General features: G+C 40.8%; 1 protein-coding gene across 1 annotated transcript in view; it reads right to left on the bottom strand.

The window, feature by feature from the left end:
• The window catches only part of MCHR2 (melanin concentrating hormone receptor 2), a 618,664-nt gene that overhangs the window by 279,943 nt on the left and 321,737 nt on the right, over nt 1–16,984 (bottom strand). The window contains exon 3 of the mRNA XM_075340097.1: nt 15,706–15,901. Within this exon, the coding sequence (XP_075196212.1) occupies nt 15,706–15,887 (182 nt within the window). The 5' untranslated portion in view covers nt 15,888–15,901. The remainder of the gene's footprint in view (nt 1–15,705; nt 15,902–16,984) is intronic.

Genomic DNA, 16,984 nt, shown 5'->3' with positions numbered 1-16,984 from the left:
TCTGCCCCTGTCCCCTCCCACCTGGTTGTCAGCTAGTGGACTGGACTTGCTCCACCTCTCAGTGGCCATCCATTGGGTTCCAGACTAGTCAGTCTCCCATGATTGGGAGAGGGATACTGGGGATGTTTATGTGCTTTGGTGGTACCAGCACAGGTCTTCCAGGTCCCTAGGGGTAGGCCCTGCCTCTTTGTCAGGATGCGGTACCTAGTAGTTTCCTGATGGGTTCAGGGATGCTACATTCCCCTTTGTTTAAACTCCGCACATCCTCGGGCTGCAAAAAGGGTAACACAGGTGAATATATTTTTCTTTTTGTTAAAACATTAAAACATTCATCCCGCGCAGGGGAGGCATTTCTTGAACGTCTCAAACTTGAGTACCTTCCCCATCACCCACCACCCAAAGGTCCTGGTCCCCAAAACCACTATGAGGAAGGTCACCAGTTTACATGGTGACAGAGTCTCAACAGACTCTACCGCAGACCCTTCCTACGACCTTTTCCTCTCCATAATGGTGGTGTTAATGAGGGTTCTTTTTGGCAAGTTGTACTCTGGTATTGGCACAACTGGTGCAACTATTTACACTGCGAGAGTTTGGGTCATTCCCAGTCCAATGACCAGTGGTCCATTTTTATCAAAACTGTGCAGTTATTTACTGTGTAATTGGGAGAAACAAGTAACATCACTCAACATTTACAGTTCATAACTCTATTTACATAAAGACACTTTGTCATTGAAGATGGTGGCAGCGGCGGTGGGGGGGAGGGCACCGGTACTCACAAAGACTGAACGGGTGACAGGGGGAAACTGTGACAGGGAGATGGTACACCAGCTGTGGCAAGGAGAGTAGGGGTGAGGGTAGCGGCAGGGGGAGCGGGGGTGTCATTGCAGATGGTAGCAGCAGCGGTGGGGGGAGAGGTGCTGGTACTCACACAGGTCGAATGAGATGATGGGGGAAAGTGCATCACACACCATACGTTGTGAGTTGCACAAAGATGGCGCCGATCTCCTCCCTCTGCTGTGATCTGGATAGCCCAGGGGGCGTGTCCAAGTCACAGCAGGGAGCTGTCCTGTATTAAGTATAGGGTCGCAGTCCGACTATCAGAGTGAATGCACAGAGGGCTGCCATAAAGAAGGTGAGTAACTGTCATTACACACAGCAAATCCAAGATGGCAGCCCCCAGTGCTTCAATAAAACTAGAATTAAATAAAATCTAAATAGTGAATTTAATTTTGTATTAAAAATACTTGATTTCATAATCACTATTAATACAAAAATAAAAAGCATGACACCTTCCCTTTAAGAGACATGCCTTGATATTAGATATTGAGCTCTCATAAAACTGGCCTTTTTTATATGCGAAGTATCTCATTTTTCCATATACTGTATTTTCTAATCAGTAATGTAATGTTCATATTTGTATTTTTATTGTTAACATAACTTAGCATTCAAAGTGAAACTGTCTATTTTTGTTATACTATATCACATGTTCAGTATGGACCTGTTCTTACTTGCGTGTAAGGAAGGGACATCAGTATTTTTACTTACATTGTGGGATCATACCTTTTGATTGAGTACTCCTTCTCATCAGCCTTAGATGATTTTATTTCTTTATTAGCAGGTTCCTATCCACCCAGAACTTTTTTTTTTTTTTTTTTTTTACCCAAAGGGAGGTGTGAGAGTAGATAGGCACCAAACAGTAAGAGATACGCCCTGACATTGACTGTTGGGCTCACATAAAACTGGCCTTTTATAAAATGCTAAGTATCTCAATAATTACATGTATTTTCTTAGCAGTAATGCATGCTCATATTCCTAAATTAATTGTTAACATCTCTTAGCATTTCATACTGCAACTGTCTCTTTATTTGTTATACACAAGAAGTATTAGGGACCGTCCGAAAGTGACATTACTTTGGCTTTTGCATTTTGAGTTGGATTTGTTACTCAAATATTATGCCTTTTTAATATCCTAAAATATCTGTTATAGGGAATCTGTCGTCAGGTTCTTGCTACCTCATCTATGTATATCATAATGTAGAGTCAGAGACCCTGATTCCTGCAATATGTCACTTACTGAGCTGTTTGCCATCATTTTGATAAAATCAATGTTTTCTCTGCTGCATATCTAACAGTTATACAGAGGTCATGAATATGCTGGACCTGGCAACAGGCCATGTAGTCCTCTAATGATGATCTACTGCTGATTAAGCAGTGATTTTATCAAAATGACACGAAGCAGACCAATAAGTGAAACACTGCTGGAATCAGGGTCTCTGTCTCTACATTATGCTGCTTTGCGATTAGAGGGCAAAAACCTGGTGACAGATTCCCTTTAAGGAACTAGATTTGGAATTATTGGTATATTGTTGATAATACTAATTGTAATGTTGAGCCAAAAAAGTGAAATGTGTTCCAAAGAGGAAGAAACTTTCATTCCAAATACAACCAAATATATGGTCCTGCATCCTACATAATAATAAAGGTACAACATTTGGCGTATTGTTGCCAGGTAATCAGATAGGCTATTAATAGAAAAATCTTGAGAAAACTCTTTAATCTTTGTCCCAAGATTCCTTTCTAAAAGACTGTATGTAAAAAGCTACAATTCCCTAACATAGTGTTGTTTACAGAACTAATTCCTTTAAGAGATTTAGTGATCTGATATAAACAATAGAATTGTTAGGATTTTAAATTCTCAAAAAATACAAATGCAATTTATTCTAGTCTTTATTCTGTCAATATGTTTCTCACTAATGCAGTTCTTCACATAATAGCAAATTGTAATAATGAAATTATATTACATTTGTTAATTGCCATCTCTTTTAGAATGTTAAAATTGTTTTCTTAACCACTTTTATTTTTTCCTTAGCTTTATAAATTCAAATGGGTTCATTATCTAAAAAAAGCTTTTATAATAATCCATATTATGTAACAAGATCCCAAATTTCTTTAAAAAAAACTTCACATTCACTGTCATATTAAAATCATTACAACTAGATGATTGTAGAGAAAATTGTCTAAAGGGGGCTTTACACGCAACGATATCGCTAGCGATATCGCTGGTGAAAGCACCCGCCCCCGTCGTTTGTGCGTCACGGGCAAATCGCTGCCCGTGGCGCACAACATCGTTAGGAGCCGTCACACATACTTACCTGCCTAGCGACGTCGCTGTGGCAGGCAAACCGCCTCCTTTCTAAGGGGGCGGTTCGTGCGGCGTCACATCGGCATCACTAAGCGCCTGCCCAATAGAAGCGGAGGGGTGGAGATGAGCAGCCGGAACATCCCGCCCACCTCCTTCCTTTCTCATTGCCGGCGGTAGCTGGTAAGCTGTTGTTCGTCGTTCCCGAGGTGTCACATGTAGCGATGTGTGCTGCCTCGGGAACGACGAAAAACCTGCGTCCTCAACAATCAATGAATTTTTGAAAATGAATGACGTGTCAACGATGGACGATTTGGTGAGTATTTTCCATCGTTAACGGACACTCGTTGGTGTCACACGCAACGACGTCGCTAATGAGGCTGGATGTGCATCACAGGATCCGTAACCCCTGGCGATATATCGTTAGATCCGTTGTTGCGTGAGCAGGGCCTTAAGAATGAAAAATGGTATGGAAAGTAGTTCAATTTTGTCCAATAAATCAAAAAACAAGATGCACTGGAGTTGCAGAAAATGAGCATAAAAGCCGCACAGTTGATAAGAAACATAAAAGGTGATGAGGTGATATAATAAAAAATACATTTATTCAGTCTTGAAAAGAGATCTTTCTACATCCTCAATTCCAAAAAAATTGGGATTCTGTATAAAATGTGAATTAAACAAGAATACTATGATTTAGAAGTATCTCCTAGCCAGATTGTATTCACAACATAACAAAGAACTGGTCCTCCTTGCTTCTATCGCACCACAACTCTGGTCTGGAATTCACTCTAGTCATGGACTTTCGGCTGTGAACAGGCTCTGGAGTTGATGACACATTCTCAGGGGCCTACGTGTGGCCGAATGCCATGGCCTAGAGTAACAACAGAGCTGAAGATGTGATGCTATGAAACTTGAAGGACTGGACACCAAGCAGAGAGCAGGGGGAGCAGCCAGAGAGGTGAGCAGTGGGGTGAGTAAAAATATAATTTTTTTTTTTTTTATTTTTCCATCCCACATTTTTTTTATGATCTCAGGTCTGGATAGACTATAGAGCATAATGGACATTACATTTGCAGAATTTAATGTCTTTGCAAATAGAATTTTCTGTTAAAATCCACACAAAAAAGGCAAATTTACATTTTGTCAGATTGGCTAACCTTTAATCAGAAGTTGAAAGTTTGACATTTTCTATATTTAAAGGGAACCTGTCACCAGGTTTTTCCCCTATAAGCTGCGGCCACCATCACTGGGCTCTTATATACAGCATTCTAACATGATGTATATAAGAGCCCAGGCCGCTGTGTAGAACATAAAAAATACTTTATAATACTCACCTAAACCGTCGCTGCGGCTCAAGTGGGCGTCTTCGTCCTCTGGTGCCAGCGCCTCCTCTTTCGGTCATCTTCATCCTCCTTCTGAAGCCCGTGTGCATGACGCGTCTACGTCATACACACTCGCCGGTCCCGTGCATGCGCACTACAATACTTGAGCCTGAGGGGTGGTGATCCTAAGAGGGTGTTGGCACAAAGGGAGGTTAGATGGATCACAATTTTGGAGACTGAGAAGCCTAAAGGGTTGAATGATTTTATTTCCTTCAAACCATTCTTGTAAGGTTGATCTTTTAGTTTTCCCGTCTCACTATGTGGTCCCCTTCTCGAATTTCCGCCATGTCCTTTTCCGCTTTACGTGGTCTGACTCCTCTGAATTGGTGGTTTGTTGACTGAGAATTAATTGATGGAGGCATTTTATGAAATTTATGCTATTGCTATGTTGCTGTCACTGATTATCTCACCTTTTTTGTGGTCTGTGGTCTCTTATATTCCTTTTATACTGTATTTTTCTTATACAGAATTCTCTGCGCATACATATTTAATATGGACGGGATGAAGTGCCTATAAATATATGGATTATTCTGCGGATTATGAATACTTAACTTCTGGAGGAAATTATTATTTGAAATCAAGATGCATCTTTTGAAATATATACTGATCGTCTATTCTGGATGTAATCTGACGGTTGAATACGTTTTTGTACACCCATATGTGGGAGATTTATGTATCTTGTCAAAACTAATACTGATTATCTGCATGGGGTTTTCTTCTGTGGATTAAATATGTCCCCTGTGTTATGTAGGGGTTTGCCCACTGGGTGTCATTGTCTCATGAATATTTATCACTGTTTTGACAATTTGTGATTAATGTACCCTAATTATCATGGGTGTCCTGTTCCACATGGTTATTGATTCTCCTTGTATGTAATCTTGTTCAAGAATTCGCTGTAATCCCATCCTGTAAGCTTTTAATCTTTTTTGCTTTACTCTGCCATTACCTTTGCCCTTCTTGAATATGGCCACTTGGCCACATTGACGTCAGAGCGCACTCTGCGTGTCGGAGCCTGCCTCTCCCCCTTAGCCGGCGCCCAATTGATGGACGTCTTCTACGCATGCGCAGGACGCCTTTCGGGACGCCGACGGAGGTGGATGACACAGCCTCTGCCGTGCGCCGTGCGCCGCGATATGGACATCAGGTGGGCTTTCTAGTACATAAGAGTGACCCCGCAGCTACCCCAGCATCTCCTGACGAAGCGAGAGGCGAAACTCGCGGGCACTGTGGTCCGCCATCTGGGTTTGCATCCTGATACCCCCTGATACCTTCCAGCTCTAACGGAAGCTTCCATTAGTCAATCCTGGCACTAGGTTGATACATATGTTCCATGAGTATTATAATGTTTGTTATGGATGATATACTGTTGTCTCCTGTGTTGAAATATGTATTCACTTTATGAATGCTTTCAACTATGCTTATTGGGCTATATATTTGGCTGCAATTTGAGATTGTGTCCAGGCTGAATACATAATTGCTGAGTTGCACTTGCATTTTATTTTAGCTGTGATAGGCTATCAGGCTTATATTTATTACATAGTTACATAGTTACTTAGGTTGAAAAAAGACCTAGGTCCATCTAGTTCAACCTTCCTCCACCAGTTCTACATTTAGTCACTAAGTCATTTATAACCAACAATGTTTTGTGTACTGAGGAAATCATCCAGCCCTTTTTTAAAAGCTGTTATAGTATCTGCCATTACTACCTCTTGTGGTAGGGCATTCCACAGTCTGACCGCTCTAACTGTAAAGAACCCTTTCCTATTTAGGTGTCGGAATCGCTTTTCTTCCACTCGCAGTGAGTGCCCCCTGGTCCTTAGTATTGTTTTCGGAAGAAATAAGTTATGTGCCAGTCCTTTATATTGACCACACATGTATTTATACATATAAATGAGATCTCCTCTGAGACGTCTTTTTTCTAAGCTAAACATATCTAACTTTTTCAATCTGCCATCATATGGGAGGCCTTCCATTCCTTGTAATAGTCTAGTTGCCCGCCTTTGAACTGACTCTAACTTCTGAATGTCCTTTTTAAAATGTGGAGCCCAAAACTGGATCCCGTATTCCAGATGTGGCCTTACAAGTGATTTATAGATGGGTAACAATACGTTGGGATCACGGGATCTAATCTCTCTTTTTATACACCCTAGAATCTTGTTTGCTTTAGCAGCTGCTGCCTGACATTGAGTGCTGCTGCTCAGCTTATTTGTAATGAGAATACCCAAGTCCTTCTCCTGTTCTGTAGTCCCGAGTTTACTTCCATTTAATGTATACGCAGCTATAGGATTACTCCGTCCTAGGTGCATTACTTTACATTTATCAACATTAAATCTCATTTGCCAAGTATCTGCCCATTCTGACATCTTATCCAGATCTTTTTGTAATATTGTACTATCCAGGTCAGTTTTTAATATCCTACATAGTTTGGTGTCATCGGCAAAGACTGACACTGTACTATCAATCCCATCCACAAGGTCATTAATATAGAGAGTAAAAAGAATTGGTCCTAGCACAGATCCCTGCGGCACCCCACTGCTGACTATAGCCCATTTAGAGAATGTAGCATTTATGACTACTCTTTGTTTCCTATCTTTTAGCCAATTCCTTACCCAGTTGCATATTGTGTCCCCTAGTCCTTGCTTCTGGAGCTTTAGTATAAGGCTATTATGTGGTACAGTATCAAATGCCTTTGCAAAGTCCAAATAAATCACATCAGCTGCATTACCAATATCCAGGTTTGCACTTACCCCCTCATAGAACCCCAACAGGTTGGTTAGACACGACTTATCTTTCATGAATCCATTGATACCCAGAAATTTATATAAATATGTATTGACATCTAATTTGACATCATGGCTGTTCCACACTGCACCAGTTTGTTTTTGTATGGTTTTATGGGGTAGGGTTCTTTTTAAACTTTTGTGAAGTACCAGCACTATATGAAATTGTAATTTATATGTGATGAAATAAAATATGATCATTTTCCTAACCACAATAGGCGTTTGATATATTATTGTATGGTGATACCTGCAGAACTCTTTTTCGGTTATAAATACTTTGATCTGCCCTGCTCAGGGCAGTTCAAAGTGCGACTGCTCAGGACCTGAATGCCGACGCATGTATATGACATCGGATGTTTCTTACACCGCGGCTTCAGAAGATGGAGGACAAAGATGGCCGAAAGAGATGGCGCCGGCACCGGAGAACAGAGACGCCCATCTGAGCCACATCCACTGCAGCGACCGGTTTAGGTGAGTATTATAAAGTGTTTTTTATGTTTTACACGGCGGCCTGGGCTCTTACATACAGCATGTTCGAATGCTGTATATAAGAGCCCACTGGTGGGTGCCGCAGCTTATATGCCGAAAAACTCATGACAGGTTCCCTTTAAAAAAAAAAATAACTCAATGAGAAATTGATGGTAGCAACATATCTAAAAAAAAAAAGTTGAGACCGTTACTTAATAAAAGGTTGGATATTAAGTATTGCTAATGATAAACAACTGGAGGATCAATATTCAACTACTATGACACATGACTGTTTTGAAAAAGACCATGTTAGAAGGGCAGAGTTTCTTAGAAGCAAAGATAGTTTAATGATCACTAATCTAAACATCTGCATCTAGATATTATGGAACAATTTCAGAAAAGTGTTCCTCAAAGTAAAATTGGAATGTCTTTGAATATACCATACTCTAAGATACATAACATCATCAAAAAATTCACAGATTTTGGAGAAAAGCATGTTCACTAGGGAGAAAGCTGATGATCAATTTTGGACGTGCATTATCTGTGGGCCTTCGGGTTTGCACTGTATTAAAAACAGGCATGAAACTATCACAGGAATCAAAGCATGGGCTCAGAAATACTTACAGAAATCATTGTCTGTGAAGTGAATACAGTATGGCGTGCAATACACAAACGTAAGCTGTATCATTTAAAGAAAAAGCCATATAGCAGGTACAATGAAAGACTGTTCTCTGGTCAGATGAATTAAAATTTGACATTCTTTATGCAAACCACATATGCTACGTCCTGCTGACTCAATAGGAGAGGCACCATGCAACTTGTTATCAGTTCACAGTTTAAAAGCTCCCATTTGGGGTTCTATTGCATAGCAGCTTACACACTGGAAAGCATTATCAATGCTAAGCATCAAATAATGCCTAATTAAGAGAAAGCCTTGCATATTTCTTCAAGCCAATGCTAAATAAAATATGGCTTTCATAACAGCAACATGACGTCCCAGAACAAAAGGTCAGATTATGAACTTGTAGCCTGCAGTTCAGACCTTTGACCAATAGAAAGCATTTTGTATATTATGAAATGAAAGGTCCATTAGAGAAGACACAGGACTGATGAACAGCTAGAATCCTAAATCAATTAAGAATGGGACATCATTACTATACACCGTGTGCAGAATTATTAGGCAAGTTGTATTTTAGAAGATTTTTTTTATTATTGAACAACAACTATGTTCTCAATCAACCCAAAAGACTCATAAATATCAAAGCCTAATATTTTTGGAAGTTGGGGTGGTTTTTTTTTTAGATTTGGCTATTTTAGGAGGATATCTGTTTGTGCAGGTAACTATTACTCTGCAGAATTTTTAAACAACTTAAAAAAAAAAAAAACAAATATATTCCCATCTTACTTGTTTATTTTCACCAGGTAAACAGATATAACTTCACAAAATTTAGAAAGAAACATTTCTGACATGCAAAAACAAAACCCAAAAAAATAGTGACCAATATAGCCACCTTTCTTTATGATGACACTCAGCAGCCGACCAGCCATAGATTCTGTCAGTTGCTTGATCTGTTTACGATTAACATTGCATGCAGCACCCACCACAGCCTCCCAGACACTGGTCCAAGAGGTGTACTGTTTTCTCTCTCTGTAGATCTCACATTTTATGAGGGATTACAGGTTCTGTATGGGGTTCAGATCAGGTGAACAAGGAGGCCATGTCATTATTTTTTCATCTTTTAGACTTTTACTGGCCAGCCACGCTGTGGAGTAGTTGGATGCATGTGATGGAGCATTGTCCTGCATGAAAATCATGTGTTTCTTGAACGATACTGACTTCTTCCTGTAGCACTGTTAGAAGTTGTTTTCCAGAAACTGGAAGTAGGTCTGGGAGTTGAGCTTCACTCCATCCTCAACCCAAAAAGGTCCCACAAGTTCATCTTTGATGATACCAGCCCACACCAGTACCCCACCTCCAGCTTGCTGACATCTGAGTCGGAGTAGAGCTCTCTGCCCTTTACTGATCCAGCCTCTAGCCCATCCATCTGGCCCATCAAGAGTCACTCTCATTTCATCAGTCCATAAAACCTTTGAAAAATCAGTCTTAAGATATTTCTTGGCCAAGTCTTAATGTTTTATCTTATGTTTCTTGTTCAAAGGTGGTCGTTTTTCAACCTTCCTTACCTTGGCCATGTCCCTCAGTATTGAGTACCTTGTGCTTTTTGATACTCCAGTAATGTTGCAGCTCTGAAATATGGCCAAACTGGTTGCAAATGGCATCTTGGCAGCTTCACGCTTGATTTTCCTCAATTCATGGGCAGTTATTTTGCGCCTTTTTTGCCCAACAAGCTTCTTGCAGCCCTTTGCAGCCATGCTTCTTGCAGACTTTTCAGAGCCCGTCAAATCTCTCTTCTGACCCATTTTTCCAAAGGAATGGAAGTTGTTTAATAATTAAGCACACCTTATATAGGGTGGTGATGTCATTACACCACATCCCTCCTCATTACAGAGATGCACATCACCTGATTTACTTAATTGGTAGTTGGCTCTCAAGCCTATACAGCTTGGAGTAGGACAAGATGTATAAAAAGTATCATGTGATCAAAATACTCATTTGCCTAATAATTATGCACACAGTGTAGAGTGGCTACAGCAGAAGGCTGTAAACTAGTTATACCTGATGTATCACTACAAACAATCAGAATTTGTGAATTATAGACTCAAGGGATGTCCAGCAAACTACATCTTACATGACAGACATTGAGATGAGCAGCTATTCATGTAATTCTTGAGCTGCTCACGTCTGCCACTTCTTGTCAGAAACCTTTACTTGTACTTGCAGAGAAGTGTCTTAAATGAATGACTAACTTCTGTTATGTCTATATGTCACCCCCAAAAACTAGGAGACGTTAGAAGGAAAAAGGGAAGGTGCAGTAGAGTCTTATCCCACCCAAAAAAATATGAATAAAATTGCTTTTGCTCACCTGGAGGGGTTGTGAGAGACACAACTATAAATGAGCAAACATGTTTGAAAAAGGTTGGCAAATCTCAGATTCGGCATGAGCCTTGCCCATTTGGATTCAGGTTCAAATTCACAAACATTCTCAAAATCGGTAACATTTTTTCATGAGGTGGCATGGGATAACAGTGCACCAGATTTCCTAAACTGGCCCTCGGGCTAGGGAGGCGATAGCTGTCCCTGATTCCAGAGATACATCTGAAGGTGACAATGTTTGGGCCACCTTCCTACTCCAGCTCCTGACCAGACCTGATCTAGTATCCCCTCCCTCCCTACTGGGGGGGGGGACTCGGGACAGAAGCATGTAAACACCCACAGTGATAGACAAACAGGGGAACCCAAAACACGCTCTAACACGCAGTAAATCAACAGACTGGAAAACAACAGCACATGGACTCGTGTAGCAGAACACTATAGTTGGAGTGGGAAGACATTCCTCCATCTTAAAAAGGCTGGTAGTATTTATGATAGGTCTCCTATAACATATGATTCAAAAGGTAACCAGCATTCTAGTAGAAATTATCTCCTCATAATCTGATCACTAATGAGCCCACAGCTGGTCGATGCTTGCCTGTGCAACTCCGAAGCACCAGAGAAAGTAAAAAAGTATAATGAGGAATGTCAGAGTCTGTGGTCTGAATAAAGTCTGATGCCAACACAACACTTGGTGAGTTTAGAGTAACACATTGTGTGACAAATTTGGCCTTTGTTCGGCATAAAGCTCTCCGCTGGAGAATATAAATCGGTGAACAGAAGTGGACCCACTTAACCACAGGGGGAACCCAGGCTTACCCTTTAGTAGGGGTGACTTGATTAAGTACGTACTAAGAGGCAAAAGCCAGGTGCCACTTCCAGGGCAGTGACTGGGACTGTGGCAGCTGACCCCCAGGGCAAGGATGGACACAGATGCAGACAGGCAGAGTCTCTAGTGTAGACAGGGATCACCAGGATAGCCAAAGCAGATAATATGGCCAGGATTGACAGCGTAACTAGTGTAGCAGGTGCATCTGTGATAGCTGAGGCAGATAGTATGACCAAGCTGGACGGACCGCGTCTATAATGTAACAGCTGCAGTCAGGGCAAATGGCACAACAGGAGCAGGCCAGTATCAGGGGTACAGCCAGGGTACAAAGACAAGGAATGATAAAGCACACTGAAATGGGGATGCACAGTGGACAGGGATCGGACCACTAACTAACCACGTTGATTAGGCATCTCCCCTAGTGGGAGAGTGCCTTCAGTATCTGAAAGGTTGAGAGGCACTTGCAGGAAATGGCATGCTAACCCTTTAGGAGAAGGGCAGTAGTGTACGCAAACTTCCTAGGTGCATTCCCGGAAGACCTGCCCTGGAAATAGAAAGCAGGGGAAACCTACGTAGAGGACCACGGGGAAGCCAGGCAAGGTAGTGTGGGCTGGATATGGCAATAAGTAAGCCGGCATCCTTGCAGGGAGGAGAGCAAGTGGTGCAGGGATGCCATCGCTACAGTACCATCCTCACTTACAACCCTTCTTTACCAGGCCAGAAGGAAATCTCTTTTCCGAAAAAGTCCGCAGAGTTGATGGAAGAAGTAATGGCTGGTGGAAGGGGTAGGCTGGAAGGCCTTTATTTAGAAGGCTCTCTCCAGGACACACAGAACTGGTAACCAAGGTAGACATCACAGAGGCTTCACGGACACCTTGAGATTTCCCTCAACTAAGTCAATGGTAGGTGGCTGAAAGGCAGATGGTGCTTCTGAAGTCCTGGATGGATTGGCACTAACCAGATACTTCTTGTGGCCTCTCTGCCCTCAACGAGGCACCTCACTGGATTTTCACTCCAGAACAGGCTTGTGAGCATGGAGTCAAGACAGAAGAAATGGACAAAACAAATTTCAAAGAACAAGGAAAGAGATCTTCTCAAAATATGTATCTCCCCAATGTAGTTCCACAGTCTCAGAAATGAATGCAATGAAGAGGAAATAGAAGGCTCGCCACTATGGGAAATAGATCCATAGACCAGGACAGGTGGCTGGCAGCCACCAATCAAGTCCAAAAGAAGAAAAAGAGAAAAAAATCCTTTAAGATAGGACTACTGTCCGAAACACATAAGGCGGGGCAAAGAATCCGGAACATGTAGTTTTTTCAACAGGATTTTAAATGCTTCAATACATTTTGGATGTTTTATAGAACAAGAGACTACGGGATTTTTTATCTTTTTCCCCTTTTAGCCAGAAATGAAGCGTATAGGTTTGGATAGGAGCATTCCATGCATGGATGACATCAACATAGGCTTCAGAAGGTGTTGGATGGGGAACTGGTAACAATTCACCACAGCTCACTGTACAAAAATTACAACAGAACCTGAGTCCAGATGAGCTGTCTCAGAGAACTGAACTTCCTCCATATGATACAGACACAGACAAGGTCAACAAAGAAGGGAATACTGCTTCCACCAAGGAAAACCTCTCCTACAAAGCCAAGGCAAGAGAGTTCCGTTCTCAAAGGACAGGTCCGGATGAAATTTTCTGCTCCTCAACAGTAGAAGTACAAGCCCAAAGCTCGGTGATGTTCTCGTAGTTGATCACACACCTTAATATCATCTGCAAGGGTTTAGGAATCAGAATAAAAGCTGGAGCATGAGAAGTTAACTGTCTATGGAAGACAGGAGCCAGGTGTGTAGGTTTCATTTCATAGGGGACTTCAGTGGATCATTCCTGGAACCTGCGATCGACCACGTAGCTAAGGAGATAAGATCATCAAGAGTAGCAAGAATATCATGACCAAACAGCTTGTCCTTGATTGTCCCAGATATTCCTTCTCAAAAAGTGGGCACCAGCACCTTTTATTATTCCATTCTAGTTCAGAAGATAGAGTGTCAAATTGAACCGCATATTGACACAGTCTAGACTCCTTGAAACAACAGCAGTAGACGGAGTGAAAGAATCTGTAGAGGGACACTAGAGAGCTCAAGAAACAGCTTCAGGTGCATTCAGGAGGTGTCCCCTCACCCCTCTCTCAAACAGCAGGGCCCACCATTCTTAAAATGTCCCCAGTGTACCCTGTTTGTGGTGGTGCTCGGCGGGGGTTCCTTGTTATTGGGTGGAACCCTGATAGTCACAGTATGACACATAATTTGAAGTCACTTAGACTTTATTAAGGCGGTGTTGGCATCAAAGAGTCATAGGGGACCAAAGAGTGTTTTACATCTATTTTCATGACATTAGAGGCTTTAAATTATTACACTGTGTGCAGAATTATTAGGCAAATGAGTATTTTGATCACATGATACTTTTCATACATGTTGTCCTACTCCAAGCTGTATAGGCTTGAGAGCCAACTACCAATTAAGTAAATCAGGTGATGTGCATCCCTGCAAAGAGGAGGGATGTGGTGTAATGATGACATCAACACCCTATATAAAGTGTACTTAATTATTCAACAACTTCCTTTCCTTTGGAAAAATGGGTCAGAAGAGAGATTTGACGGGCTCTGAAAAGTCCAAAATTGTGAGATGTCTTGCAGAGGGATGCTGCAGTCTTGAAATCGCCAAACTTTTGAAGCGTGATCACTGAACAATCAAGCGTTTCATGGCAAATAGCCAACAGGGTGGCAAGAAGAGTGTTGGGCAAAAAGGCACAAAATAACTGCCCATGAATTGAGGAAAATCAAGCGTGAAGCTGCCAAGATGCCATTTGCCACCAGTTAGGCCATATTTCAGAGGTGCAACGTTACTGGAGTATCAAAAAGCACAAGGTATGCCATACTCAGGGACATGGCCAAGGTAAGGAAGGCTGAAAAATGACCAACTTTGAACAAGAAACATAAGATAAAACATCAAGACTGGGCCAAGAAATATCTTAAGACTGATTTTTCAAAGGTTTTATGGACTGATGAAATGAGAGTGACTCTTGATGGGCCAGATGGATGGGCTAGAGGCTGGATCAGTAAATGGCAAAGATCTCCACTCCGACTCAGATGCCAGCAAGGTGAAGTTGGGGTACTGGTGTGGGCTGGTATCATCAAAGATGAACTTGTGGGACCTTTTCGGATTGAGGATGGAGTGAAGCTCAACTTCCAGACCTACTTCCAGTTTCTGGAAGACAACTTCTTCAAGCAGTGGTACAGGAAGAAGTTGGTATCGTTCAAAAAAACCATGATTTTCATGCAGGACAATGTTCCATGACATGCATCCAGCTACTCCACAGCGTGGCTGGCCAGTAAAGCTCTAAAAGATGAAAAAATAATGACATGGCCCCCTTGTTCACCTGATCTCAACCCCATAGAGAACTTGTGGTCCCTATAAAATGTGAGATTTACAGGGAAGGAAAACAGTGGTGGTTGCTGCACGCAATGTTGATCGTAAAACAGATCAAGCAACTGACAGAATCTATGGATGGTAGGCTGTTGAGTGTCATCAGAAAGAAAGGTGGCTATATTGGTCACTAATTTTTGGGGGTTTTGTTTTTGCATGTCAGAAATGTTTATTTCTAAATTTTGTGCAGTTATATTGGTTTACCTGGTGAAAATAAACAACTGAGATGGGAATATATTTGGTTTTTATTAAGTTGCCTAATAATTCTGCACAGTAATAGTTACCTGCAAAGACAGATATTCTCCTAAGATAGCCAAATCTAAAACAAACCCACTCCAACTCCCAAAAATATTAAGCTTTGATATTTGAGCCTTTTGGGTTGATTGAGAACATATTTTTTGATCAATAACAAAAAAAATCCTCTAAAGTACAACTTGCCTAATAATTCTGCACACAGTGTATGGTTTGTGTCTAATTTATTCTTTGCAAATTGAACTGGATATTTTAATAAAATTATTTTGCAAATTTGTTAAATGATTCTTTCATTTATTCTTTCCATTACAATTGGCACGCAGTTTTCTGTACAACACAGATGTCTTACCTTCTTTGCAATTTTTGTTGCTTACCTTATGATGGTGACCAATACTAAGATGTTTCCCACTAATCCAGTTGAACAGATAATTCCAATAAAGGAAGGGAGGATAACAGTTTCTGCAGTATTAATGAGATGATATTCATTTCCCATAGTCCATGATTCATTAGATAAATTGCCACTACTATTCCAAGATGTGATTTGGATTCCATTCATTGTGTTGCTGTGATCTGCAACAATAAAATATATATTTATGGTTTGTATGTAGACCTTTAAAAGCTTCTAACCCTGCAAAAGAGACATCATTTGGCTGCACAATGCAATCCATAACCTGGCCGTGTCCAAGAATCCAATAAAGATAGACATTTTTATTCCTGATGGTTAGTGCCGATAGAACTTTTTTTATAATTAAATACATATTTAATTCACACTGAGTTCTTTATATCTATAACATTAGCTCTTCTCAGTAACCAATAAATTTGAATTAAAACTTCTAATGCATTGTCAATATAATACAAGACTTTACCTACTAAATTACTGCTTAATTACCTTTATAATCAAACAAATGAACAACCTGATAGAAACCATTTATAACTCCCACATTCTAATCACTATGTCTTACATCTTAATCCATTGTCTAGATTTGAGCATCAAAAAATATCATGTGGATAGTAGTGATGGAAGAACATGAATGAGAAATTTTGCAAAAGGGATTTTCCAGGAACAAGAAAATAATGTTAAATTGTCCAAGATGTTAAAATAATAAAACTTAATACATTAAGGTTTATAATTTCGTTAACATTGCAGGGCATCGAATTTAGGAGTTAAAAACAGATGACAGCTTTTTTGTACTTGTATTTCTTTAGGCCTAGATAAAGGAGAATAATACAACTATCTACCAATAATAATACTATTCAGCAACTCCCAAAAGACATGTTTCTGAAACCACAAAGGATGCTAGAACATCCTGGTTAAACCTTACTTGCATATAAGGAGTTAATCTGCAGGTCAACAGCATTTTGAACCCACACCCCAATCTGCAGCCTATTATCAGTCAGTGCCAGAGGCGCGCTTACAACACTATAGATTGAGCTGTGACTGAACCCACATTAGCATCACTCCTATAACTGGACGCCGAATGCTGGGAGGAAATAATTTTATTTCCTCCTGGCAGTGGGGCTTTAAGTGCACGCACTGGTCAGGTTCAAAATGCTAGTAGAACCACATGGTCCACATGTTTATCACAAAGTCATAAAAGATAGCATCCCATATATCAACATTATCCACTTGAACCTAAAAAGAATACCAATGAT

Source organism: Anomaloglossus baeobatrachus, chromosome 3 (assembly GCF_048569485.1).
Source record: "Anomaloglossus baeobatrachus isolate aAnoBae1 chromosome 3, aAnoBae1.hap1, whole genome shotgun sequence".
Classification (NCBI taxonomy): Eukaryota; Metazoa; Chordata; class Amphibia; order Anura; family Aromobatidae; genus Anomaloglossus; species Anomaloglossus baeobatrachus.
This window is presented reverse-complemented; position numbering and strand designations above follow the sequence as displayed.